The sequence below is a fragment of the Anomaloglossus baeobatrachus genome, chromosome 7 (assembly GCF_048569485.1).
Source record: "Anomaloglossus baeobatrachus isolate aAnoBae1 chromosome 7, aAnoBae1.hap1, whole genome shotgun sequence".
Classification (NCBI taxonomy): Eukaryota; Metazoa; Chordata; class Amphibia; order Anura; family Aromobatidae; genus Anomaloglossus; species Anomaloglossus baeobatrachus.
This window is the reverse complement of record NC_134359.1, coordinates 231,639,110-231,665,023: the sequence shown is the minus strand read 5'-3', so window position 1 is coordinate 231,665,023 and position 25,914 is coordinate 231,639,110. Positions and strand designations below refer to the sequence as shown.

Here is a 25,914-nt window from a genome sequence, read left to right as displayed (position 1 = left end):
TAAAGTGCTATGGAATTAATAGCGCTATATAAATGAATAAATATTATATTATTATTATTATCCTGCAAAAAAACAAGTCCTCCTATGGCTGCATGGATGAAAATATTAAAATGATGGCTCATAGAAGAAGGGAGGAAAAAAATGAAACCACCAAAACATGGGAAAGCACCTGGTCAGGAGTGGGTTAATGTGGCCTTGATGATGGGTATTTTGGAGCAGCGTTATCATGTGTCGTGGGTATTTTGGAGCAGCACATAGTATTGATTTTCGGGTAAGGCTGGTTTCACATCTCCGGTATTTTGCCGGATGCGGCACAAATGCAGTACAGTTACATTAATTTACAATGGAAGTGCGACACCATGCGGACACGTGCTTCATACACAACCGCATGGTGTCGCGCTTCCATTGTAAATGAATGTAACTGTTCTCCATTTGTGCCGGATCCGGCTTCCAGCAAAATACCGGGGATGTGAAACCAGCCTAAGGCCACAACAGTTCTCCTGTAATGTCTTTCTTTATAACATTGGTGCTGCTCTGTCGTTTCAGGAATATCTAATTGAACAGATGAGATTGGAAGGAGTCGCCCATTTGCCTCGTATTATCACCAATGAGGTTGGCAGCAATGAACGCTACGATGTCTACACACAGGGGGCGTCCTGTTCGTCACCAGCCGCATCCTCGTGGTTGATTTCCTCACTGACCGGATTCCTGCCAGCCTGATAACTGGTGAGTGCCACAACACCGGGAGAGAAGAGCAATCACTGACATAAGGCGCATCAGACTGATGTCAGCCCTGGAGGGAGAAGAAAGGCCGAGCCATCAACACCAATAATGAAATCCTTCACATAGTAGAAAACTCCTTTGATTTAAAGGGAACCTGTCACCAGATTTGGGGCCTATAAGCTGCGGCCACCACCAGTGGGCTCTTATATACGGCATTCTAACATGCTGTATATAAGAGCCCAGGCCGCTGTGTAGAACATAAAAACACTTTATAATACTCACCTAAACGGTTGCTGCGGTGGATTTGGGTCATATGGCTGTCTTCGTCCTCCGGTGCTGGCGCCTCCTCTTTCGGCCATCTTCGTTCTCCTTCTGAAGCCTGGGTGCATGACGCGTCCTATGTCATACACACTCACCGGTCCCGCTCATGCACACTACAATACTTTGAGCTGCCCTGCTCAGGGAAGATCAAAGTGCACCTGCGCAAGACCTCAATGTCGGCAAGTGTGGGTGACGTAGGACGCGTCATGCACCCCGGCTTCAGAAGATGGAGGACAAAGATGGCCAAAAGAGGAAGCGCCAGTACCGGAGAATGGAGACACCCATATGACCCAACTCCACTGCAGCGACTGTTTAAGTATTATGAAGTGTTTTTTACGTTATATAGAGGAGCCTGGGCTCTTATATACAGCATGTTAGAGTGTGTATATAAGAGCCCACTGGTGGTGGCCGCAGCTTATAGGCCCCAAATCTGGTGACAGGTTCCCTTTAAAGCATTTTTCATGTTTATCGGTTCCTCATCACCGGTCAAGAGTTCTAGTATGCTAGGCCAAAAATAGGCCAAAGGTCTTGAGTCTGAATTTCGCAAATAAATATTTTAAGTGGTTTCTTAGTAGTAGAAAGATTGGCGATACCTATTAACTAACAAGACTGTGACTGGAGTTGGAGCCTGATCATGCGCGAAGTGTCACTTCTGTATATTAGGAGCGATAACTTATTAAGTACTGTTGTAGCAGTATAATTATTATATTTTGCGTTGGAGCCCAGGAGATTCTATTGGTTCTCCTAACATTTGATATTGATGATGAGTGGGGGTCCGACAAGCTGCACCCCCAATGAAAACTATTCTTACCTCTGATCAGAGCTGCACAGCACCATTCATTGTGTAGTGGCCGGGTCGTGCTCTGGCGTTCAGCTCCTACGTGCTCCCGGTGCAGCTCTGTTCAGTGTTTACACCCTCCGCAGCCCAAATCAGTGCAGGTTCCTGGTGACCTGAAAATGGGTCGTCAATATGTGCCATGGGAGTTCCTTATTGGATTTATCTTGGACCTTGCTCTTTTTTTTTTGGGGGGGGGGGGGGTGTATGGGAATAATTGGCATGTAGTGTTCCACCCAGCAATGATAACAGTGGTCACAGACTGGCGATTGTGCTACTTTCAGTGATGCCATGATGATGGAAATGCTACTTTTAAACTCTATGTTGAGGGGGCATCACTGTCAATGAGGGGAGCTGCTGTCAGTCTGCAGGACGTCGGCAGTGACGCCCATCAATAGAGCAGACTAGAAGAGGAAGAGCTGCACTGTTGACATGAGGTTAAAGGGAATCTGTCACCAGGTTTTTGCTACCTCATCTGAGAACAGCATATTGTAGGGGCAGAGATCCTGATCACTGCAGACATTGGAAAGGGTCCGGATACAAAGTAGCAAGCCAATATCACAGCTGCTAGGAGGAAGGTTTACTGAGATCCTATAGAAATGATTGATGCTCTGCAATTGGTTATTTACTACTGCATTGCCAGATGTTGACTATGGAAATCGCCCGACCATGGACATGTGGTGATTATATGAGGCAACCCATTATATCATACCCTTAAGGGGGCTTTACACGCAGCGACATCGCTAGCGAAAGCACCCGCCCCCGTCGGTTGTGCGTCACGGGCAAATCGCTGCCCATGGCGCACAACATCATTAGGACCCGTCATACGGACTTACCTGACTAGCGACGTCGCTGTGGCCGGCGAACCACCTCCTTTCTAAGGGGACAGTTTGTGCGACGTCACACGGCAGCCGTCCAATAGAAGCGGAGGGGCGGAGATGAGCTGGACAAACATCCCGCCCACCTCCTTCCTTCCTCATTGTGGGCGGCCACAGGTACGATGTTGTTCCTCGTTCCTGCGGTGTCACACGTAGCGATATGTGCTGCCTCAGGAACGACGAGCAACCTGCGTCCTCAACAACCAACGATTTTTTTGAAAAGGAGCGACGTTTCGACGATTAGGTGAGTATTTTTGATCGTTAACACTCACTTGGAGCTGTTACACGCAACGACGTGGCTAACGATGACGGATGTGCGTCACGGAATCCGTGACCCCGGCGATATATCGTTAGATACGTCATTGCGTGTAACGGGGCCTTAAGAGTCACTATTTGATGTAGAGTGGTCTCTTCTGAGGTGAAAATGGGTGCACCCTGGACTAACACTATCCTTTTGAGGGACAACAACTAACATAAAGACTAACCGCAAGACCAATCGTTTGTTACCCCTGCTTCAGTCCATGGAATTTATATTCATTTATTTTTTGTCATAACTGATTTGATCACCTGCAACTAATCTGTTATTGATCCTCGCTATAGTTGGAGGATACTACATGTTGGAAAAGTGATCTACATTATACACCATGTTTAGTCATTCTATTTATTCTACAAACGACCCCCGAGGAACCTCCCGTTTGGAGGTGAAACGCATCGGGCCGGTTAGGGGTACATGGGTTGTTAGATGAGCGACCCTGTGATATATGGTGTAACAAGCAGCCATGACACCTTTTAATAACTTGTTTTTATGTTAGGAAATACAGTCAGGGCCAGAAATATTTGGACAGTGACACAAGTTTTGTTATTTTAGCTGTTTACAAAAACATGTTCAGAAATACAATTATATATATAATATGGGCTGAAAGTGCACACTCCCAGCTGCAATATGAGAGTTTTCACATCCAAATCGGAGACAGGGTTTAGGAATCATAGCTCTGTAATGCATAGCCTCCTCTTTTTCAAGAGACCAAAAGTAATTGGACAAGGGACTCTAAGGGCTGCAATTAACTCTGAAGGCGTCTCCCTCGTTAACCTGTAATCAATGAAGTAGTTAAAAGGTCTGGGGTTGATTACAGGTGTGTGGTTTTGCATTTGGAAGCTGTTGATGTGACCAGACAACATGCGGTCTAAGGAACTCTCAATTGAGGTGAAGCAGAACATCCTGAGGTTGAAAAAAAAGAAAAAATCCATCAGAGAGATAGCAGACATGCTTGCAGTAGCAAAATCAACAGTCGGGTACATTCTGAGAAAAAAGGAATTGACTGGTGAGCTTGGGAACTCAAAAAGGCCTGGGCGTCCATGGATGACAACAGTGGTGGATGATCGCCGCATACTTTCTTTGGTGAAGAAGAACCCGTTCACAACATCAACTGAAGTCCAGAACACTCTCAGTGAAGTAGGTGTATCTGTCTCTAAGTCAACAGTAAAGAGAAGACTCCATGAAAGTAAATACAAAGGGTTCACATCTAGATGCAAACCATTCATGAATTCCCAAAATAGACAGGCCAGAGTTAAATTTGCTGAAAAACACCTCATGAAGCCAGCTCAGTTCTGGAAAAGTATTCTATGGACAGATGAGACAAAGATCAACCTGTACCAGAATGATGGGAAGAAAAAAGTTTGGAGAAGAAAGGGAACGGCACATGATCCAAGGCACACCACATCCTCTGTAAAACATGGTGGAGGCAACGTGATGGCATGGGCATGCATGGCTTTCAATGGCACTGGGTCACTTGTGTTTATTGATGGCATAACAGCAGACAAGAGTAGCCGGATGAATTCTGAAGTGTACCGGGATATACTTTCAGCCCAGATTCAGCCAAATGCCGCAAAGTTGATCGGACGGCGCTTCATAGTACAGATGGACAATGACCCCAAGCATACAGCCAAAGCTACCCAGGAGTTCATGAGTGCAAAAAAGTGGAACATTCTGCAATGGCCAAGTCAATCACCAGATCTTAACCCAATTGAGCATGCATTTCACTTGCTCAAATCCAGACTTAAGACGGAAAGACCCACAAACAAGCAAGACCTGAAGGCTGCGGATGTAAAGGCCTGGCAAAGCATTAAGAAGGAGGAAACCCAGCGTTTAGTGATGTCCATGGGTTCCAGACTTAAGGCAGTGATTGCCTCCAAAGGATTCGCAACAAAATATTGAAAATAAAAATATTTTGTTTGGGTTTGGTTTATTTGTCCAATTACTTTTGACCTCCTAAAATGTGGAGTGTTTGTAAAGAAATGTGTACAATTCCTACAATTTCTATCAGATATTTTTGTTCAAACCTTCAAATTAAACGTTACAATCTGCACTTGAATTCTGTTGTAGAGGTTTCATTTCAAATCCAATGTGGTGGCATGCAGAGCCCAACTCGCCAAAATTGTGTCACTGTCCAAATATTTCTGGACCTAACTGTAGATTTTTAATATCCCTTAGATCCTTGACTATAGGACTATTGACTACTGGACGGATTAGGGGTTGGTCGGACTGCTGTATTCACAATTTCGGGGAAACGATCCTTTTCTTTTAGAGGTCCTGCTCAAATAGTCATGTTTAATGATTATTTCCTTTTCTAGATCTTGAGAGGTAATGCTGATTAATATTAAAAAATAACCTTATGTGATATCATCTTGGGAGGGGGTTTCATATTGTCTATTGAGTCTTTAGCACATCTACTAAAATGTAGAATTGTTTTTGAAGTGTATTGTAAGCTTTGTCTTACTTTTAACGATATAGAAAAAACATTAATTTTAGGAGTTGTTTGTGAAAAGCAGAGCTCTTGATTCCAGCGATGTGTCACTTACTGAGCTGTTTGCTGTCATTTTGATAAAATCAGTGTTTTCTCTGATGCAGATTTATCAGTTATACAGCGCTCATGAATATGCTGGACTACCTGCAGCACGCCAAGTAGTCCTCTAGTGATAATCTACTGCTGATTACAGAGTGATTTTATCAAAACAGCACTAAGCAGCCCAGTTACTGACACATCGCCGGAATCAGAGTCTCTGCCCTTACGTTAATCTGCTCTCAGATTAAGTGGCAAAAACCTGGTGACAGATTCCCTTTAAAGGAAGCTGGAGTGTCACCGGACCTGGTCCAGCAAAGATCAGCACCAGATAGGTATTTGCCAGTAAGGTTTTAGCCCCACACGAAAAGATAACCAAAGTTCTGGATAACCCCTTTAATGTTACACTTTTTAGATACAGCATTAATCTATGTTCCTTATCTTGTCCTCCACAGCTGCATTCATAATTCTGCAGGTTTCACAGCCAATTTCTCCTGGTATTGTTTGCAGACAACGGGCTTGATGTTTCTGCCTCTTGATGAATCGGGTGCTCGGGACAAGTGGTGTACGCCTTGTCACAAATCATACTCTAGCCCCTGCTGGATTAAGATTTTTGGTGTAGCGAATGCTGCCACTCATCATGAATGTCACGTAGAGTGGTTGCCACGCTGCCCCGTCTGCGCCCATTATGTTATAGCTATGTGAATATGGCGTGGGAGCTTCAAAAGTTGTGTAATTTTGCTAAAGTCGCCAGTTGCTCCAAAATTATGCAGCTTTTTAAAGCGTTTTACCCATTAAAGCTTTGATGAATCAGGCTTAGTATGTTCTGGTGTTTGACATTCAGGAACATATATACCGAGCACGGGACACTTCTCTCATTTATTATGTTTGCTTATTTATAGTGCTATCTTGTTCTGCCACTCTTTACAGATATTGCCGTCACTCACTGTCTCCCATTGGGGCTAGCAATCTAATGCTTTTGGCTAATTGCCTCTCTTTATCCAGAGATTACTTTAGACGCTGGAGAATAAAACTGTCCACTAGGTGTATAAAACCCCTGCTTATTCTAATTTCACCACTAGAGGGCAGCATAGTTCTGCTTTCTTCCCTAACATTCAACTCCTGTGTTATTTGACCTGAATTCTTAAAAATTTGGTTGGATGCAAATGGGACTATTACATTTTAGTGTTATGGCTTTAAACCTTTATCATTCCCCCATCCTTTCATAAATCAAAAAAGCAATCACTGGAAACCTGCTTCTCTGAAATGATCACAAGGCGGTTGCCTGAGCAAAAAGAAGGCTTAGGACACTTTGTTCTCTTACTTCAAGACAGTTTAGACTATATCTGAAATTACTTCTGTCCATTAAGTGGAACATAAAGATCATAAGGCATTTAGGGATATTGTGTTGGTAAGGTAATGGTACCGTCACACTTTAGTGACGCTCCAGCGATCCCACCAGCGATCTGACCTGGTCAGGATCGCTGGTGCGTCGCAACATGGTCGCTGGTGAGCTGTCAATCAGGCAGATCTCACCAGCGACCAGCCAGCAGCGACGCGTGGAAGAGATGCTGTGCTTGGTAACTAAGGTCAATATCGGGTAACCCAGCGCTTGGTTACCCGATATTTACCTTGGTTACCAGCGCACATCGGTTAGCGCTGGCTCCCTGCACTCCTAGCCAGAGTACACATCGGGTTAATAAGCAAACAGCTTTGCTTATTTACCCGATGTGTACTCTGGCTACGTGTGCAGGGAGCTGGCACTGGCAGCGTGAGAGCGGAGGATGCTAGTAACCAAGGTAAATATCGGGTAACCAAGCAAAGGGCTTTGCTTGGTTGCCCGATATTTACCTTGGTTACAGCTTACCGCAGGCTGCTAGACGCCGGCTCCCTGCTCCCTGCACATTCAGATCGTTACTCTCTCGCTGTCAAACACAGCGATGAGTGCGTCACGGCGGGAGAGCAACGTCCAAAAAATGAACCAGCACTGTGTGTAACGAGCAGCGATCTCACAGCAGGGGCCAGATCGGTGCTCAGTGTCACACACAGCGAGATCACTAATGACGTCACTGCTGCGTCACAAAAACCGTGACTCAGCGGCGATCTCGCTATGTGAGAAGTACCCCTAAGTGACTAGTGACGTGATTGCTATCGATAATCCACTTCTCATTGTTTTCTTCAGGTATCCTTGTGTATAAAGCACACAAGATTATGGAGTCCTGCCAGGAAGCCTTCATCCTGCGCTTATATCGACAAAAGAACAAGCAGGGTTTTATAAAGGCCTTCACCGACAATCCACTCGCTTTTCACACCGGTTTCTGCCAAGTGGAACGAGTCATGAGAAATCTGTTTGTCAGAAAACTTTACTTATGGCCGAGGTGAGTAGACACAGATTTACTCTGAACACGTCTAAAATTGGTTAAAAACAATGTGATTTTGGTCCTTGAAATAAATTGATGTTGGATATATTTGTCATTTTTTTGGTTGTTTTATAGATGAGCTGTATGTGAATGTACAGTAGCTCTGTGTAAGCCTGAATCTGCGGACATTGATGGGCCTCAGTGAACTCCATCAACTTACCGTATTTTTTGTGTTATAAAATGCACCAGATTATAAGACGCACCCAAAATTTGGAGAAAAAAAATGAAAAAAAAAATATGGGGTCCGTTTTATAATCTGGTGGTGTCTTATCAGGGAGAGGGGGCAGCAGCAGAGCAGAAGTCACAGGAGGCAGAGGCAGTACTGGAGTACGGTGATGCTGGCAATTGTACAGAGGGAGGCCCAGATACTCACTGCGGTCTCTGCTCTGCGCGGGGCTGGTGATGCTGCTCTGTCGGTGGTCTACGATGAGGGCTTCAAATTATGGCGGCTGGAGTCAGCGCATGCGCAGATGAGAGATTGAGCTGAGAGCTCCATCTGCGCAGGCGCTGACTCTAGACGCCATTATTTGAATCCCTGACCGCCGACATCATCAGAATGACCACCTGCCGCACAGCGCAGCCACGCGCCGAGCAGAACAGAGCAGGCGCACACAGAGCAGAGCCAAGCAAAGGGGCACCGCCCAATGCACACAACAGTGCCGTACTGACCAGCGTCGGCAACACCCACATAACATTATCCCTGCCTCCTTTGACCCCCTTCACAACACCCCGGTAAGCTACATTTGGATTTTAAGACGCACCCCTCATTTTCATCCCAAATTTTTGGGAAGAAATGTGCGTCTTATAATCCCAAAAATACGGTAAATAACTTATTAAAGGGATTGTCCACTACTAGGACAACCCTTTCTGATTCCACATGTTTGCCCCAGGTAAAATAGATTATACTCACCTCCTGCACTAGTGCTGTTCCTGTGGTGCCACAGCTACAGGGCTTATGTGGGGTTGGGACGTCATGCGAGTCCTGCGACCGGCTTCCTACGCCCCGCCTTCAGACACAGAAGCAATCAGTGGGAATTGAACGCAGCCGCAGCGCTGACAAAGGTGGCCGAAAGAGCAGGCGCGGGACCCTGAGAACGGAGACGCCCATCAGACCAGTCTACACCACACCGACCGTTAGGTGAGTATTAAATCATCCGATGACCGGTTCCCTTTAACTTGTTTGGTCTGAAGGCGGGGAGAAGGAAGCCGGCGGTGATTGGATGCAGGGCTTGTCGTGGGCGGGGGGTGCGCTGCTCGACCTCGCTTGCGGCTCGGGTCCGGCTGCTGCTGCTCGGTGGCTCGAGCGGTGGGCCGGATCCGGGGACTCGAGTGGCGCTCCTCGCCCGTGAGTGAAAGGGGTGGTTTGGTTTGGGGATGTAGTCCGTGACACCACCCACGGTTTGTGGTGAGGTTGGGACACCACCACTGCTCTGGACGGGGATCCCGGGAGCGATGACAGGGAGCAGCTGAGATGTTTCTCTCCCCTCCGTGGATAGGGGGATTTGGGTGGTCCCGGGGCCTGGTGAAGGTGACTGGAAGGTGGATGGCGGGAGTTGGGGAGGTGCAGGGTCGCGGGGGCAGCGCAGTGCCAGCGCAGTGCCAGACGGCACAGTGGTACTCACTCAGCCAGTAACGTACACGGAGTCTCTGGTGAAACAAACAGCTGGATGGACGGGTCCCACTGGCTGTGGTGGTCACTCCCGGTACGTTGGCTGTGACTGTCTCTCCCTGCACCCTTAATGTGTTGTCGGCCCCGATGGCTTCCCACCGGTAGCCCGCTCCCCAGCGGTGTATTGCCGGAGGAGCCCCTTTTTGCCCGCAGGCTCTGGCCCTGGGAACTCTAGCTGTGGCGGTAGTTGTATTTCCCTTCACGGTTGAGCGGTTGCCTTCAGTCGGATCTTTGCTGCTGGGGAACCCCAGAGGTTCCCGTCGCTGACGAATTTGACCGGTTTAACGGCGACTCCAATCCTGGTCGGGGTCCGTGCTGGCTTTTCTTCGCTCCCCGATCCGGTACCGGCGGGCCACCGCTTGACCCCGGTCCTTACGGTTGTGCGTCACTTGGCCTCGCCTGCAGACGGTCACCACCGTCTGCCAACCTTGCTCTCAGGTGCCCGGGCCACGTACCCGGACACGGTCAGTCAGCTCCTCTACTACCACTTCCCTAAACTGATCTGCTCTCCTTTCCCGCCTCCAGGCCTGTGAACTCCTCGATGGGCGGGGCCAACCGCCTGACCCCCACCCCACCTGGTGTGGACATCAGCCCCTGGAGGGAGGCAACAAGGATTTGTGTGTGACTGGTGTTCCTAACCGGGGTGTGGGGTGTGTTGTTGCAGTACCTGTGACGTCCTGGCTTGTCCAGTGCGCCACAGGCTCACATGACGTCAGAACCTGCAACAAAGGCTCCTGGCCGACCCTACGGTGCAGATGGGAAATCATCCTAAGTCCTCATTCATATGTCCAAAAAACAGACATGTTCACATTTGATCTGATTTGTACATCTCTATGAATGTGTACGTGATGTGAATGGACAGCACATGGAGGTTACGTTACCTTCGTGCTGTCCGATTTTTACCTAGCTGCCGTCCTTTATCATCTTGTGCCAGGCACTAAATCCTTTACTGGAATTGTGCTCTTATCTGTGCTGCAGATGTAGAAAACAAATAGTCGTGAACGATTAATCACTACTTGTATGAAAGTAATAGCACAAGAACTGTATGGGGGCTCAACCAAACTCTCCTCAATCTGAGTCCCTGCCCCTGGTGAGAAGCCCCCTGATTAATGCAGGATCAGGTTTAGCAGAATTTATTAACTAGTTACTGATGGGATTCTATGATGATTGGAGGAGCTATAGACAGGGCAGAGCTAGTGGCAGAGGGAAGAGCTATAGACAGGGTAGAGCTAGTGGCAGAGGAAGGAGCTATAGACAAGGTAGTGGCAGAGGAAGGCGCTATAGACGGGGTAGAGGCAGAGGAAGGCGCTATAGACTGGGTAGAGGCAGAGGAAGGCGCTATAGACTACTGGGTAGAGGCAGAGGAAGGCGCTATAGACTGGGTAGAGGCAGAGGGAGGAGCTATAGACTGGGTAGGGGCAGAGGGAGGAGCTAAAGACGGGGTAAGGGCAGAGGGAGGAGCTATAGACGGGGTAGGGGCAGATTGAGGAGCTATAGATGGGGTAGGGGCAGAGGGAGGAGCTATAGACGGGGTAGGGGCAGAGGGAGGAGCTATAGATGGGGTAGTGGCAGAGGAAGGCGCTATAGACGGGGTAGAGGCAGAGGAAGGTGCTATAGACTGGGTAGAGGCAGAGGAAGGCGCTATAGACGGGGTAGAGGCAGAGGAAGGCGCTATAGACGAGGCAGAGGAAGGTGCTATAGACGAGGTAGAGGCAGAGGAAAGCGCTATAGACTGGGTAGAGGCAGAGCAAGGCGCTATAGACGAGGTAGAGGCAGAGAAAGGCGCTATAGACGGGGTAGAGGCAGAGGAAGGCGCTATAGACGGGGTAGAGGCAGAGGAAGGCGCTATAGACGGGGTAGAGGCAGAGGAAGGCGCTATAGACGGGGTAGAGGCAGAGGAAGGCGCTATAGACGGGGTAGAGGCAGAGCAAGGCGCTATAGACTGGGTAGAGGCAGAGCAAGGCACTATAGACTGGGTAGAGGCAGAGCAAGGCGCTATAGACGAGGTAGAGGCAGAGCAAGGCGCTATAGACGGGGTAGAGGCAGAGCAAGGCGCTATAGACGTGGTAGAGGCAGAGGAAGGCGCTATAGACTGGGTAGAGGCAGAGGAAGGCGCTATAGACTGGGTAGAGGCAGAGGAAGGCGCTATAGACTGGGTAGAGGCAGAGGAAGGCGCTATAGACTGGGTAGAGGCAGAGGAAGGCGCTATAGACTGGGTAGAGGCAGAGGAAGGCGCTATAGACTGGGTAGAGGCAGAGGAAGGCGCTATAGACGGGGTAGAGGCAGAGGAAGGCGCTATAGACGGGGTAGAGGCAGAGGAAGGCGCTATAGACTGGGTAGTGGCAGAGGAAGGCGCTATAGACGGGGTAGTGGCAGAGGGAGGCGCTATAGACGGGGTAGTGGCAGAGGGAGGCGCTATAGACTGGGTAGGGGCAGAGGGAGGCGCTATAGACGGGGTAGGGGCAGAGGGAGGCGCTATAGACGGGGTAGGGGCAGAGGAAGGCGCTATAGATGGGGTAGTGGCAGAGGAAGGCGCTATAGACGGGGTAGTGGCAGAGGACGGCGCTATAGACGGGGTAGTGGCAGAGGAAGGCGCTATAGACGGGGTAGTGGCAGAGGACGGCGCTATAGACGGGGTAGTGGCAGAGGACGGCGCTATAGACGGGGTAGTGGCAGAGGAAGGCGCTATAGACAGGGTAGTGGCAGAGGAAGGCGCTATAGACGGGGTAGTGGCAGAGGGAGGCGCTATAGACTGGGTAGGGGCAGAGGGAGGCGCTAAAGACGGGGTAGGGGCAGAGGGAGGCGCTATATACAGGGGTAGGGGCAGAGGAAGACGCTATAGATGGGGTAGGGGCAGAGGAAGGCGCTATAGACGGGGTAGGGGCAGAGGGAGGAGCTATAGACGGGGTAGGGGCAGAGGGAGGAGCTATAGACGGGGTAGGGGCAGAGGGAGGAGCTATAGACGGGGTAGGGGCAGAGGGAGGTGCTATAGACGGGGTAGAGGGAGGGGCTATAGACGGAGTAGGGGCAGAGGGAGGAGCTATAGACGGGGTAGGGGCAGAGGGAGGAGCTATAGACGGGGTAGGGGCAGAGGAAGGCGCTATAGACGGGGTAGGGGCAGAGGGAGGAGCTATAGACGGGCTAGTGGCAGAGGGAGGAGCTATAGACGGGGTAGGGGCAGAGGGAGGCGCTATAGACGGGGCAGAGGGAGGAGCTATAGACGGGGCAGAGGGAGGAGCTATAGATGGGGTAGGGGCAGAGGGAGGAGCTATAGACGGGGTAGTGGCAGAGGGAGGAGCTATAGACGGGGTAGGGGCAGAGGGAGGCGCTATAGACAGGGCAGAGGGAGGCGCTATAGACGGGGCAGAGGGAGGCGCTATAGATGGGGCAGAGGGAGGAGCTATAGACGGGGCAGAAGGAGGCGCTATCTTCACCAATCCTACAATGTGATCCGTGGTCCTCTGCGATGTCTCAGGGGAACCCGCAGCATTATCTTATGAGGGATATTTGCTTTATAACCTCTAGATGAGAGGGACTTTAGCGTGTGCCATGTAAGGATGATACATGCTGACACCTTCCTAGAGAACTACTGCACACCTGGAGATTTGGATTCTTTTTGTACCTAAATTCTTGTATTTTGGGCTACAAATGATCACTATTTTTGTATTCTGTAACCCTTGTTGCACTTTCTACTGCTGGCTACAAAGTGAGTTAACTGAGATTTCGTTAGTGAGCTCATTCTTATGTTTCAATAGGAGAGTTTCTAAGTATCTGTTCTTTCAGTTCATCATCTGATTTATGACCACAGAACACATGAAAGTTAAATGTGCAGGGACACAAAGAGCCTATAAAAGCCATAATGTGCCACATTTGTAATGAATCTGAATTGCAAAAAGGATTTTTAGCTTCAAATACATAAAGCAAAAATATAATAAATTGTCCCGAAAGCTGGACATCCCCTTTAAGATGCATTCCCTACCAGTACAACCTGCAGCTCGTGCAGCGACAGGTGGGGACAGGTATATAGCTGGTGTCTGTGTAGTTAGAACGATTTTCTCTCTGTTGTCATGCATTCAAAAAAGAAATAACCCGTCCTTGTTTCTGAAGGTTTCATGTGTCTGTGAATTCATTTTTGGAGAATCAGAAGCCTGAAGTGGTGGAGCTGCACATCACCATGACCCCGGCCATGCTGGCCATCCAAGCATCCGTCCTGGACATAATGAACGCGTGTCTGAAGGAGCTGAAACGCTGCAATCCTGCACTGGAGGTGGAAGATCTGTCCCTGGAGAATGCCATCGGCAGGGCTTTTGATAAGGTATATGATAATTCCTGCACTAATATAATGACCAGAATATATTTATAGCCCGTGACTTCATTGGGAGTCCATGAGGGAATTGGGTCTATATGGTCAGATGATATATGATAAGGCCAGGAACATGCTTTATTGCTAACCGGGTCATCAGTAGATAGACCATTTTAGGGGAAATGATTTTTCATCTAATAAAAGAGATTTAAAAGTATTTGGTCAGTAGATTCCATTTGTAGGTAAGCGTCTGATACACACATAGGTAACTTATGGCACGTGGTACCTTAAGCAGCTTGGGCAATGCCTAGATCCTGTACAAGTCTCAGTATAGGTCTTAAAAGGAATCTGTCAGGAGGTTTTTGCTATGTAATCTGAGGACCGCATGCTTTAGAGGCCTAACACTGATTTGAGGGATGTGTTGCTTAGGCGCCGCTCACATCAGTGGTATTTTGCCGGAAAGCACGATCCGGCACGAATGTGTTTCAGTTCTATTCATTTACAATGAAAGCGCGGCAAGATGCAGTCACATGTGGTTGTTTGCGTCATACACAACCGCTTGTGACTACATGTTGCCGCGTTTCCATTGTAAATGAATGGAACTGAAACGCATTTGTGCCGGATCCGGCTTTCCGGCAACATACCGCTGATGTGAGCGGCGCCTTATTTGGCTGTGTGCTGTTGTTTCCACACGATAAAGCAATTTATCACCAGGCTATAATTACTGCCCTTAATAAAGTACTTATGAGCCTTTGTCTGACCACACTCCCTCCTCTGGTAAGCCGCTCACTGTCAATAGACAATGTACACAGAGAGCTGTGGTGTAGGTAGGGTTAGCTTTCTGAGCTCTGCTGCATCTGAGAACTCTGATTGTATCACTACTCTTACAGTCAGTAAACTAAGTGATACATCGCTGGAACCGGGGTCTCTTTTCCTACATTATACTTCTTTCAGATGAGGCAGCAAAAACCTGGTGACAGATTCCCTATAAGTAGTCAGGTCATTGTGTACATTTTCAGATTTGCTCCGAAAAATGTAACGAGTTGCTGTTGTTGACACTTGTTAGATCAGTTATTACTAAATTTGGTGCGAATCAATTCATACAACCAAGTGCATCTGCCATGTCAGTAATCTGAGGCTGATGGAACCGAGCTGTGAGAACCGCCTCTTCTTTGATTAGCTGGCATGGCGGGACGTCATCATTGTGGCGTCATCATTGTGGCGTGGCGTCATCATTGTGGCGTGGCGTCATCATTGTGGCATGGCGTCATCATTGTGGTGTGACGTCATCATTGTGGCGTGGCGTCATAATTGTGGCGTCATCATTGTGGCGGGACGTCATCATTGTGGCATGACGTCATCATTGTGGCGTCATCATTGTGGCGTGACACACATCTAAAGTCGCACCAGGCTGGTTAACCAGAAGAAGAGTCCGTGCGGGTAAGAGGAGGTTCTCGGGGCTCCCATCCAGTGGCCACAGAACACTGATGTGGTCAATGGACCGGGTCCTGTCAAATATTTCACATCACCACTAGTTATTGTACTTGAAAGCCATCTGACCGAAATCCCTTTTGACATTCGTGAGGTTTATTTAGAGTGACCATACGTGTGAATAGTGATTGATAATTTTTGCTCGAGCAGTCAGCTGTGTAATGACAATGGCCATCGTGTCCTTAGATGTGATAACCCTTCAGATACGTCATCTCTCGTGGGGAGAAAAGAAGCCCCTATACACAATGGATAAGTGTTTTCAGCCTACATTGCTATAATGTGTATGAGCTGACAACCCTAGCTCCAGTCTCGCGCTTCCTAATGAGTTTTTCACATTTTACTCCGGCGCACTCTTCTTCATGACCGGTGTACAAAACACCAGTCTCGATGAATCGGGGCCAAAAGTTGTGTAATAGAAGGACTAAACGGTATAAATCATTAATGCGTGTGGTTTTGTTCTCTCCTAGACTATACGTCATTACTTGGATCCCCTGTGGCATCAGCTTGGAGCCAAAACTAAATCTTTGGTTCAGGATTTAAAGATCCTCCGCACGTTGCTCCAGTACCTGTCCCAGTACGACTGCGTGACTTTTCTCAACCTGTTAGAGTCAATGCGAGCCAGTGAGAAAGCTTTTGGACAAAATTCAGGTGAATTCTTATATTAAACAGTTACAGTCATATGAAACAGTTTGGGCACCCCTATTAATGTTAACCTTTTTTCTTTATAACAAATTGGGTTTTTGCAACAGCTATTTCAGTTTCATATATCTAATAACTGATGGACTGAGTAATATTTCTGGAGTGAAATGAGGTTTATTGTACTAACAGAAAATGTGCAATCCGCATTTAAACAAAATTTGACCGGTGCAAAAGTATGGGCACCCTTATCAATTTCTTGATTTGAACACTCCTAACTACTTTTTACTGACTTACTAAAGCACTAAATTGGTTTTGTAACCTCATTGAGCTTTGAACTTCATAGGCAGGTGTATCCAATCATGAGAAAAGGTATTTAAGGTGGCCACTTGCAAGTTATTCTACTATTTGAATCTCCTATGAAGAGTGGCATCATGGGCTCCTCAAAACAACTCTCAAATGATCTGAAAACAAAGATTATTCAACATAGTTGTTCAGGGGAAGGATACAAAACGTTGTCTCAGAGATTTAAACTGTCAGTTTTCACTGTGAGGAACATAGTAAGGAAATGGAAGAACACAGGTACAGTTCTTGTTAAGCCCAGAAGTGGCAGCCAAGAAAAATATCAGAAAGGCAGAGAAGAAGAATGGTGAGAACAGTCAAGGACAATCCACAGACCACCTCCAAAGACCTGCAGCATCATCTTGCTACAAATGGTGTCAATGTTTCACAAGGAGAAGCTGTATGGGAGAATGATGCAAAAGAAGCCGTTTCTGCAAGCACGCCACAAACAGAGTCGCCTGAGGCATACAAAAGCACATTTGGACAAGCCAGTTACATTTTGGAAGAAGGTCCTGTGGACTGATGAAACAAATATTCAGTTGTTTGGTCATACAAAAAGGCGTTATGCATGGAGGCAAAAAAACACGGCATTCCAAGAAAAGCACTTGCTACCCACAGTAAAATTTGGTGGAGGTTCCATCATGCTTTGGGGCTGTGTGGCCAATGCCGGCACCGGGAATCTTGTTAAAGTTGAGGGTCGCATGGATTCAACTCCGTATCAGCAGATTCTTGACAATAATGTGCAAGAATCAGTGACGAAGTTGAAGTTACGCAGGGGATGGATATTTCAGCAAGACAATGATCCAAAACACCGCTCCAAATCTACTCAGGTATTCATGCAGAGGAACAATTACAATGTTCTGGAATGGCCATCCCAGTCCCCAGACCTGAATATCATTGAAAATCTGTTGGATGATTTGAAGCGTCCTGTCCATGCTCGGCGACCATCAAACTTAACTGAACTGGAATTGTTTTGTAAACAGGAATGGTCAAATATACCTTCATCCAGGACCAGGAACTCATTAAAAGCTACAGGAAGCGACTAGAGGCTGTGATTTTTGCAAAAGGAGGATCTACAAAATATTAATGTCACTTTTATGTTGAGGTGCCCATACTTTTGGACAGGTCAAATTTTGTTTAAATGCGGATTGCACATTTTCTGTCAGTACAATAAACCTCATTTCAATCCAGAAATATTACTCAGTCCATCAGTTATTAGATATATGAAACTGAAATAGCTGTTGCAAAAACCCAAATTGTTATAAAGAAAAAAGGTTAACAATAATAGGGGTGCCCAGACTTTTTCATATGACTGTAGTTTGTATTATTGTTTCAGGAAATCAAATGTGTAGTATTATTTTTGCATCAATTTATCATGATTTCCAAGATCTCTGCTCACTGTCCTTGTACAGGATTATTTGCTTTTTGCTTCTGGGGGGTATCAGTGCCGTCACAGTTATTTGATGGTCATATAGGCAAATAATACTGAATTGCATATGATAGCTGCAACACATCAGGAACTTTAAAGAGGTGGTCCACTACACAGCATAGTGGCCACATCGATATAAATTTTTTCTGAAATACCTTGTGTAGTCTATTGTGCCTCTGAGTGGCGCTATTGTGGACCACTCATCCCCATCACATGACCCCCGAGCTCCATGACCTGAGATCCAGTGATGTCACATCAACTTCCAGTTGACCCGACATCACCGAAGCGGCCCCAGTCTCCCTGAGTGGCTGGGCTCTGGGCGGCGTTTCACCGCTTGTTACAGCGCAGCATCTCTCTGCTCCCTCCTTCACTGCAGAGCACCACCGGCAGGAGTGATGCTGGGCTGTGATGAGCGGTGAAATTCCGTCCACAGCCCAGTCATTCAAAAAGACTGGAGCCAGCTGCGGTGATGTCAGGTCCATTGAAATTTGATGGGACATCACCGGATTTCAGAGGTCACGGAGCCCGAGGGTCACGTGATGGGGATGAGTGGACCGCAATAGCGCCGCTCAGAGGCAGAATGTAGTACACAAGGTATTTGAGAAAAGCCTTCTTTCTGAGCTTTACATCGATGTGGCCACTAATGCTGAGTAGTGGACCACCTCTTTAATGTAGCTGCAGACACAAATTAAGAAAATATGTCATCATAATCTGCTACAGTTGGGCAATGTAGGGACGCCGCGTCCAACAGACAACTTATTTATTTTCGGGAAGAATAACAGAGGAGCAGCATGACCCCATGGTAGATGAAAAGAGGAATTCTTTCATTACCAGAATAGACCTGTCATTAAAGACGGCCGCTCCTCTTTAACCCCTTCAGCCCCCGGGCACTTTCCGTTTTTGCGTTTTTTTGTTTTATGCTCACCTTCTTCCGAGAGCCGTAACTTTTTTATTTTTCCGTCAATCTTGCCATATGAGGGCTTGTTTTTGCGGGACGAGTTGTACTTTTTTTTTTTTTTAAATCAGATCTTTTTTTATTAAATCATTAGGGATCAATACAGAGAGTATTTCACTTTTCATATAACTGATAGCAATAAACAGATAAACACATGTGATTTATAAATCAGGTTCTTTCTCTGCATATATGTAAATATAATAGAGTTCTCAAATCATAATTATATTATATAGCTTGAGCCTACAAACCTCGTGGCTCTACAAATAAACAAAACTTAAATTATGCAATAATGCCTCAGACTAACAGGAACACCTCCTCCATCAGCCGTGTCGCTCCACATCATATTGCTATACTCTCCCGCCCCTCCCTCTCCGTGCAGTCATCTATGAAACCGTTCCAGTCCTCTCTCACCTCTTCATTCAAAGTCCACTTCGTCACATAAAAAACTAGTTTTAATTCCCTTCCTCACACATGCCATCACTGCAGGCACAACAGTAACCGGTCCAGCATTGCATCCCGAACCAGTGCACTAGAGGGTAGGCCCGGCAACTCCATCCATGGCCGCCAAATGCTGTAAAACCTTTTCAATGTTTTTCTTTTTAAATAAACTCCCCTTTCCAATCTTATGACGTTATTTAATTTGTTTTTGAGCTCTGGTAATGTTGGTGGTAAAAGGTCTAACCAGTGATATGCAAGTAGCTTTCTTGCTTGGTACAAGATACGTGCTATTCCCAGGGCTGTTGGAGAATCCGGATCCACTTCTCCTTCCCACAGACTCAACAGGCACAGGCGGGGCGACGGTTGTATTGTGATATGATATATTTGATCTATAAGTCCCAGGGTTTGGTTCCAGAAATCACCAATGTGTCCACACTCCCACATAACATGCATCAAATGGGCATCATCCTGTCCACACCTAACACACTGTGTTTGGTCTGAGTCCCATCTTAAATAGTAGACTGGGAGTTTTATATACCCTGTGGATGAGATATATTTGAGACAGCTTTTGGCACTCCGATACCGCCAGTTTAGGAACTTGTTCCAATATATCAGACCACTGGCCTTCCGTCAGGGGACCGACGTCTCGTTCCCATTTGCTTTTAACAATCAATGGATGTGTTTCCAGATGGGCAGGTAGTAATTTTTTATATAATTCCGAAATAAGACCCTTAGAGGACTCAGATGTAAGCAGCCTATGTAATGTTTGATTATGTGTCACTGTTACCAGGTTTGTCCTCCCCTGTCTTTCCAGTGCGTGTCTCAGCTGCAAATACTGATAAAAGAAGACATGCGGAAGGTGAAACTCCGTTCTCAGTTGTTCAAAGCTTTTAAGAGTATTATTTTGTAGTACTTGTGACACTAAATGGATCCCTTTATCCTCCCATCCTCTGAACCCTACTAATTTTTTAATTTCTGGCAAGTCGGGGTTCTGCCACAGTGGCCAGAGCTCTGTAGGTCCGCTTATCCTCAAAAGAGACTTTACCCCTGTCCCACACCCGGAATATCATAGCCAGTGTGGGATATCGTGCCCTATTTATCTGTCTTTGTCCCACATCCAACCGGCAACCTGGGTACTTCCATACTGATCTCTCTCTCACTATATCACCACTGGTATCATACCCTCCTTCTTTGCCCCAACCCCTCAGATGTTGCATCTGGGAGGCTATATAGTATATATATGGGTTTGGTACCGCCAGTCCTCCCTCCTCCTTTCCTCGCTGTAGCACTTCCAGTCGAATCCTAGCTTGCTTTTTCTTCCAAATAAGTTCCCGGAATATTGTATTAATTTTTACAAAAAATTCCCTACATATCCACACTGGAGAATTATGTATAAGGTATAGTAATTGTGGCATCATTACCATTTTAATTAAATTGGATCTGCCGATATTTGATAGCGGCAAACGGCACCAGGTATGCACTTTTGCTCTGAATCGCTGTAACAGGGGTTCCAGATTTAGGGCCTGGAAATCCTTCGGGATTGGGCTGACAATTACTCCCAGATATTTAAACTCCCGGACCACAGGAACTGGAATCTGTAAGTCCGAAAAGTCCCCCGGAAGGGGGTCCAACGGCATTAAAGCCGACTTGGACCAGTTGATTCGTAGACCAGACCTCTGTCCAAATTCCCGAATGATATTCATTGCCGGCAAAATCGAGGAACGTACCCTGTCTAAATATAAGAGTAGATCGTCTGCGTATAATGATATCTTTTGTTCCACTGCTCCACACCGAAATCCCTCTACCTCCCTGGATTTCCGTATTGCCACTGCCAACGGCTCCACTGCAGTCGCGAATAGCAAGGGTGAAAGCGGACACCCCTGTCTAGTACCTCTTCCAAGAGGAAAAGACTCGGAGACCCTGCCATTAACCCTAACCTTCGCCACCGGTGAGTCATATAGCAGTTTTACCCAATTTATGAATCTATGTCCAAAGCCCATTTTCCGAAGTACAGCCCACATATATTCCCATTCAAGGCTATCGAACGCCTTAGGGGCGTCTAAAGACAAAATTGCCCTTTACCCCGGTACCTCAGAACTATGTTGAATTCCCAAATATAATTTCCTGAGATTCATAGATGTGGCTCTGCATGGAATGAATCCTGTCTGATCACTCTGCACTATAGATGAGATGACTCGGGACATCCTATTGGCGAGCACCTTGGCCAGCAATTTAATGTCTGTAGGAGAGAAATTGTGCAATACGAATCCGGGATCTCTGGATCTTTTCCGGGTTTTAATATTAAGACTATTAAGGCTTCCCTCATAGAGGGTGGGAGGACCCTCTGCCTTTCAGCCTCTTCAAATACCTTAAGTAGTTTGGGTAGCAGTAAGGGTGCATACGTTTTATAAAACTCTCCAGGCAGGCCATCCGTTCCCGGAGCTTTTTCATTTTGTGTCTGGCCAAGCGCTTCCTCCAGTTCTTCCGATGAGATGTCCCGGTCCAGCAATTCCCTGTTTACATCACTCAGTGTAGGAAGAGAGAGAGCATCCAAATACTGCTCAATCTCAGTCTCCGTGAAGTCACAGTCTGATGTGTATAGCCGCATATAATACCTCTTTATTTCTCTTATTATATCCTCGCTTTCTGTTACAAAGTCACCTGATTCCGTCTTTAACCTATTTATATAAGAAGAGCCTTCCTGTGCTCTAATGACTGTGGCCAGTAGGTGCCCCACGCCCTCCCCCGCCATAAAATAATTTTGTTTAAGGAAATAGCGTTTATTTTCTGCCACCGACATGAGATTTTCTTTGAGTGACATCTGTGCCTTCTCTAGAGTGTTTTTAGTTTCTACTGTTGGGTTGAGCACCACCGCAGCCTCCGCATCAGATACCTTCTGAATCAGACTCTGGGTGTAACATTTGGTTTGATTTTTGCGTATGCATATTTCTCTAATATATATGCCCCTTACCACAGCTTTCATAGAGTCCCAAACTATGTGTGGCGGTGCAGAGCACTCATTAAGATGAAAGTATTCCAGAATGTTATATAAAGATCCCCCAATAAGCTGGATCCAGAAGGGATTAAGTTTCCAGATAGGCCTGGGCAGAGCGAGGGGGTTTCCCCATGCAAGCGTAACATGTAATGGTGAGTGATCAGATACACTTCTAGGTAGGTAGGCCACCTTTTGTGTATATGAGGCCATAAGTGCGTTTCCAATAGCCAGGTCTATCCGTGACATGGTGTGGTGGGAGCTAGAGTAACAGGAGAATTGTTTGGTTGTGGGGTGTTGGGCACGCCAAAGATATACAAAACCCAGCTCTGTTAGCATTCTAGCAAATGAAGTCGGGGCGGCGTTCTCCGATATGTTTCCCGAGTGTAATTTATCTAGATAGGGATGTAAGTAATTATTAAAATCCCCTATCAAAAGTGTCGGCACAGATGGAAGGGAATCTAAAATAGACAATATCCTTTTTACCGGTTCGACTGAATATGGTGGAGGGATATATATCGCAACCAGAATAAATTGTATACCATACAGCGTGCAAAGCAAACATACAAATCTGCCCCCCGGGTCAATCACTGATTTGGTACATGAGAACGGGATGGATTTGTGCACCAAGACACTCACACCCCGTGCATGGGTCGAGTATGTGGAATGATATTCATGCGCGATCCATCCCTTCCTCAGCCAATGAACATTATCCCTGACCATGTGGGTCTTGGAGAGACATAAAATAGCCGGTAAAAGTTTCTGTAGGTGAGTAAATATAGCACATCTTTTGTTCGCATCTCCGAGCCCTCTAACATTCCACGCTACAATATTTAAAGATGTCGCCATAAGCGTAGACTAAGATATGATCCGGACGGATACTTCATACCTGGAGGAGAGAGGCGTTCTCCACCGATTCTCAAAAACATTAGGTTGAGTGACACGACTGAGGCACACCACACTTCCCAAACAGATTGCATCATACAACAATAAACAAGAAAAACAAGGAGAGATAGGGCTCCGCAAACCAGTGCGCAGTGCCACTGCCCTCAAAATCAAGTGTATCTTACACATTTCTCCCAAATAGAGAGAATCAGGGCTAAAAATACGCCCCAAGTCCATGCAGGGAGGGGGGTCCACAATGAACCGGCCGTCTCCCAACCTGGATCCTAGATGAATTTAACTGTAATGAGCTCACCAGCATAGCGTCCCAAACAAAAACAACGCCTGGCGGCAGAAAGGGAAATCTCAGGTATTCTTCCTCCTCAGGGATCTCTCATTGATATCCAGCCAAGACAATGCCGCCCCAGCCGTATCAAAAAAATGAGTCTCTCCGTTTGCAGCAATCCGCAGCTTAGCAGGGTACATCATGGAATATGGCACTTGTAGGTTGCGCAATCGTTTTTTGATCTCAATAAATTGCGCTCTTTTACGTTGCACTTCCATGGAGAAATCAGGAAATATTGATATCTTCCTCCCATCAATTGCAAGTTCTTTGATATCTCTGGCTCTGCGCAGGATAGTGTCCCTATCTTTATAGTGCAGTAGTTTAATCAGAATAGGACGTGGGGGTGCTCCCGGCTGTGGGGCACGCGCAGGGACCCTGTGCGCTCTTTCAATGGTGAAAAAAGAGGATAGTATGTCTTTTCCCATGGTGTCTTTAAGCCATTTTTCAAAGAAATTCAGTGGGTCATTGCCCTCCATCCTCTCTGGGACCCCCACCAGTCTCAAATTACTTCTGCGGGAGCGGTTCTCTAAATCATCCACCTTGTTTAGCAGTGTGGAGATATTTTGCGTGGCCTTTCCCAGCTCTCGTGACATTGGTGGTAATTTATCCTCTGTTGTACTCACTCTTTCCTCCAGCTCCCGCATTCTGACAGTCATCCCTTGCAGCTCACGTTTAATACAGGCCATATCTGAGGTGACAGTTCCCATCTGGCTGCTTAGAGTGGCCAATGTGGTATTGCAAGAGTTAATTGCTGCCAGAATGTCTCTCAGTATGGCCTCAGTGAAAACAGGTGTTGTTTGCTCCACATCTCCCCCTCCTCCCTCTGCCAGCGCAGGCCTCTGTGTCTGCATATCTTGTGCTGCTGAACATGCAGGGCCCAGGGTACTCACAGTTTCACCGTCGGGTATGTTTTCTCCCTGCTCCAGGGCCCGTTCAGCGCTGCCATCGGGTGCCTCGTTGTAGGTAGGCTCTGTGCCAGGGGCCACTCTGGCAAACCGCTCCAACCTGCTTGCTACTTCCACTGCTCCAGCTCAGGATGGTGTGGATGCTGGCGGCGCCATATTGGATTCTTCAGAGGCGCGCTCCTGCGCGTCTCTGTCCCTTTTATTGCTGCTGCGGGTCGGAATATCCTGGCTGTGCTCGCTTCCCCGGGTGTTATAAGTAGTGTTGCAGCCCTCCAGGGTCAGTAGTGCCTGTCAGCAAGGCCGGTGTGCAGGATATTTCAGGATCCAGGCAGGAGCTCACCCACGCTGCTTCCTCTCTACATGAGGTCCAGGCCACGCCCCCACGAGTTGTACTTTTAAATGAAACCATTTACCATATAGTGTACTGGAAAACAGCAAAAAAATTCCAAGTGTGGAAAAATTACAAAAAAAGTGTGATCGCACAATAGTTTTTGGGATGTTTTATTCACTGTGTTCACTATATGGTAAAACTGATGTGTGGGTGTGATGCCTGAGGTCGGTGCGAGTTTGTAGACACCAAACATGTATAGGTTTACTTGTATTTAAGGGGTTAAAAAAAAATCACAAGCTTGTCCAATAAAAGTGGTGTACGTTTTGCACCATTTTCCGATACCCGTAGCGTTCTCATTTTTTGGGATCTATGGCTTAGTTTTTGCGTCTCAAGCTGACATTTTTAATGGTACCATTTTTGCGCAGATGCTACGTTTTGATCGCCTGTTATTGCATTTTGCGTAAAACTTGCAGTGACCAAAAAAAATGTAATTTTGGCATTTGGAATTTATTTGCCGCTACGTCGTTTACCCATCAGATTAATTGATTTTATATTTTGATCGGGCATTTCTGAACGTGGCGATACCAAATATGTGTATATTTTTTATTTTTTTAACCCTTTAATTTTCAATATGAGAGAAGGATAAATCCTTTCATATCAATTGCTGGCAAGAGCGTCTGCCATTTATCCGATGCTGAGCGCCTATATGGAATAGCAGCCTATTTATTGAATCAACTGGGTGAGCTGGCATTTTTTCTTCTTTTTTCATTATTTAATCTTCAGTGGGGTTAAAGGGGGGTAATTTGAACTTTTAGGTTTTCTTTATTTTTTAAACTTTTTTTTTAATTTTTTTTTTATTATTTTTTTTATTTTACTAGTCCCCATAGGGGGCTATAGCGATCAGCAATCCGATCGCTCTTCCCTATCTGCTGATCACAGCTATACAGCTGTTAACATCAGATATGCGCACTTCCTGATTTATTCGGCTCCGGGGCGAGTGAAGCCGAAAGTTACTCATGATAGCTACAGGCGTCATCACATGACCCTGTGTTACCATGGCAACCACCGAAAGTCACGTGATCACACACGTGACTTCCGGTGGGGGCGGCAGTAAGTGAAAATGGCCGCGCGCATATACATCTTGCTGCCAGACTTTAGCAGCGAGATGTAAGGGGTTA

The 25,914-nt window shown here is 46.7% G+C and overlaps 1 protein-coding gene across 8 annotated transcripts in view; it reads left to right on the top strand.

Moving 5' to 3' along the window:
* The window catches only part of LOC142245319 (DNA repair endonuclease XPF-like), a 115,093-nt gene that overhangs the window by 2,342 nt on the left and 86,837 nt on the right, over positions 1-25,914 (top strand). For 6 of the 8 annotated variants that reach the window (XM_075317948.1, XM_075317942.1, XM_075317941.1 and 3 more), the window contains exons 2-5: positions 547-726; positions 7,780-7,975; positions 13,794-14,001; positions 15,948-16,128. In XM_075317948.1, the coding sequence (XP_075174063.1) occupies positions 7,809-7,975; positions 13,794-14,001; positions 15,948-16,128 (556 nt within the window). In that variant the 5' untranslated portion in view covers positions 547-726; positions 7,780-7,808. The remainder of the gene's footprint in view (positions 1-546; positions 727-7,779; positions 7,976-13,793; positions 14,002-15,947; positions 16,129-25,914) is intronic. The other 2 variants (XM_075317944.1, XM_075317945.1) reach the window with 2 other exon arrangements.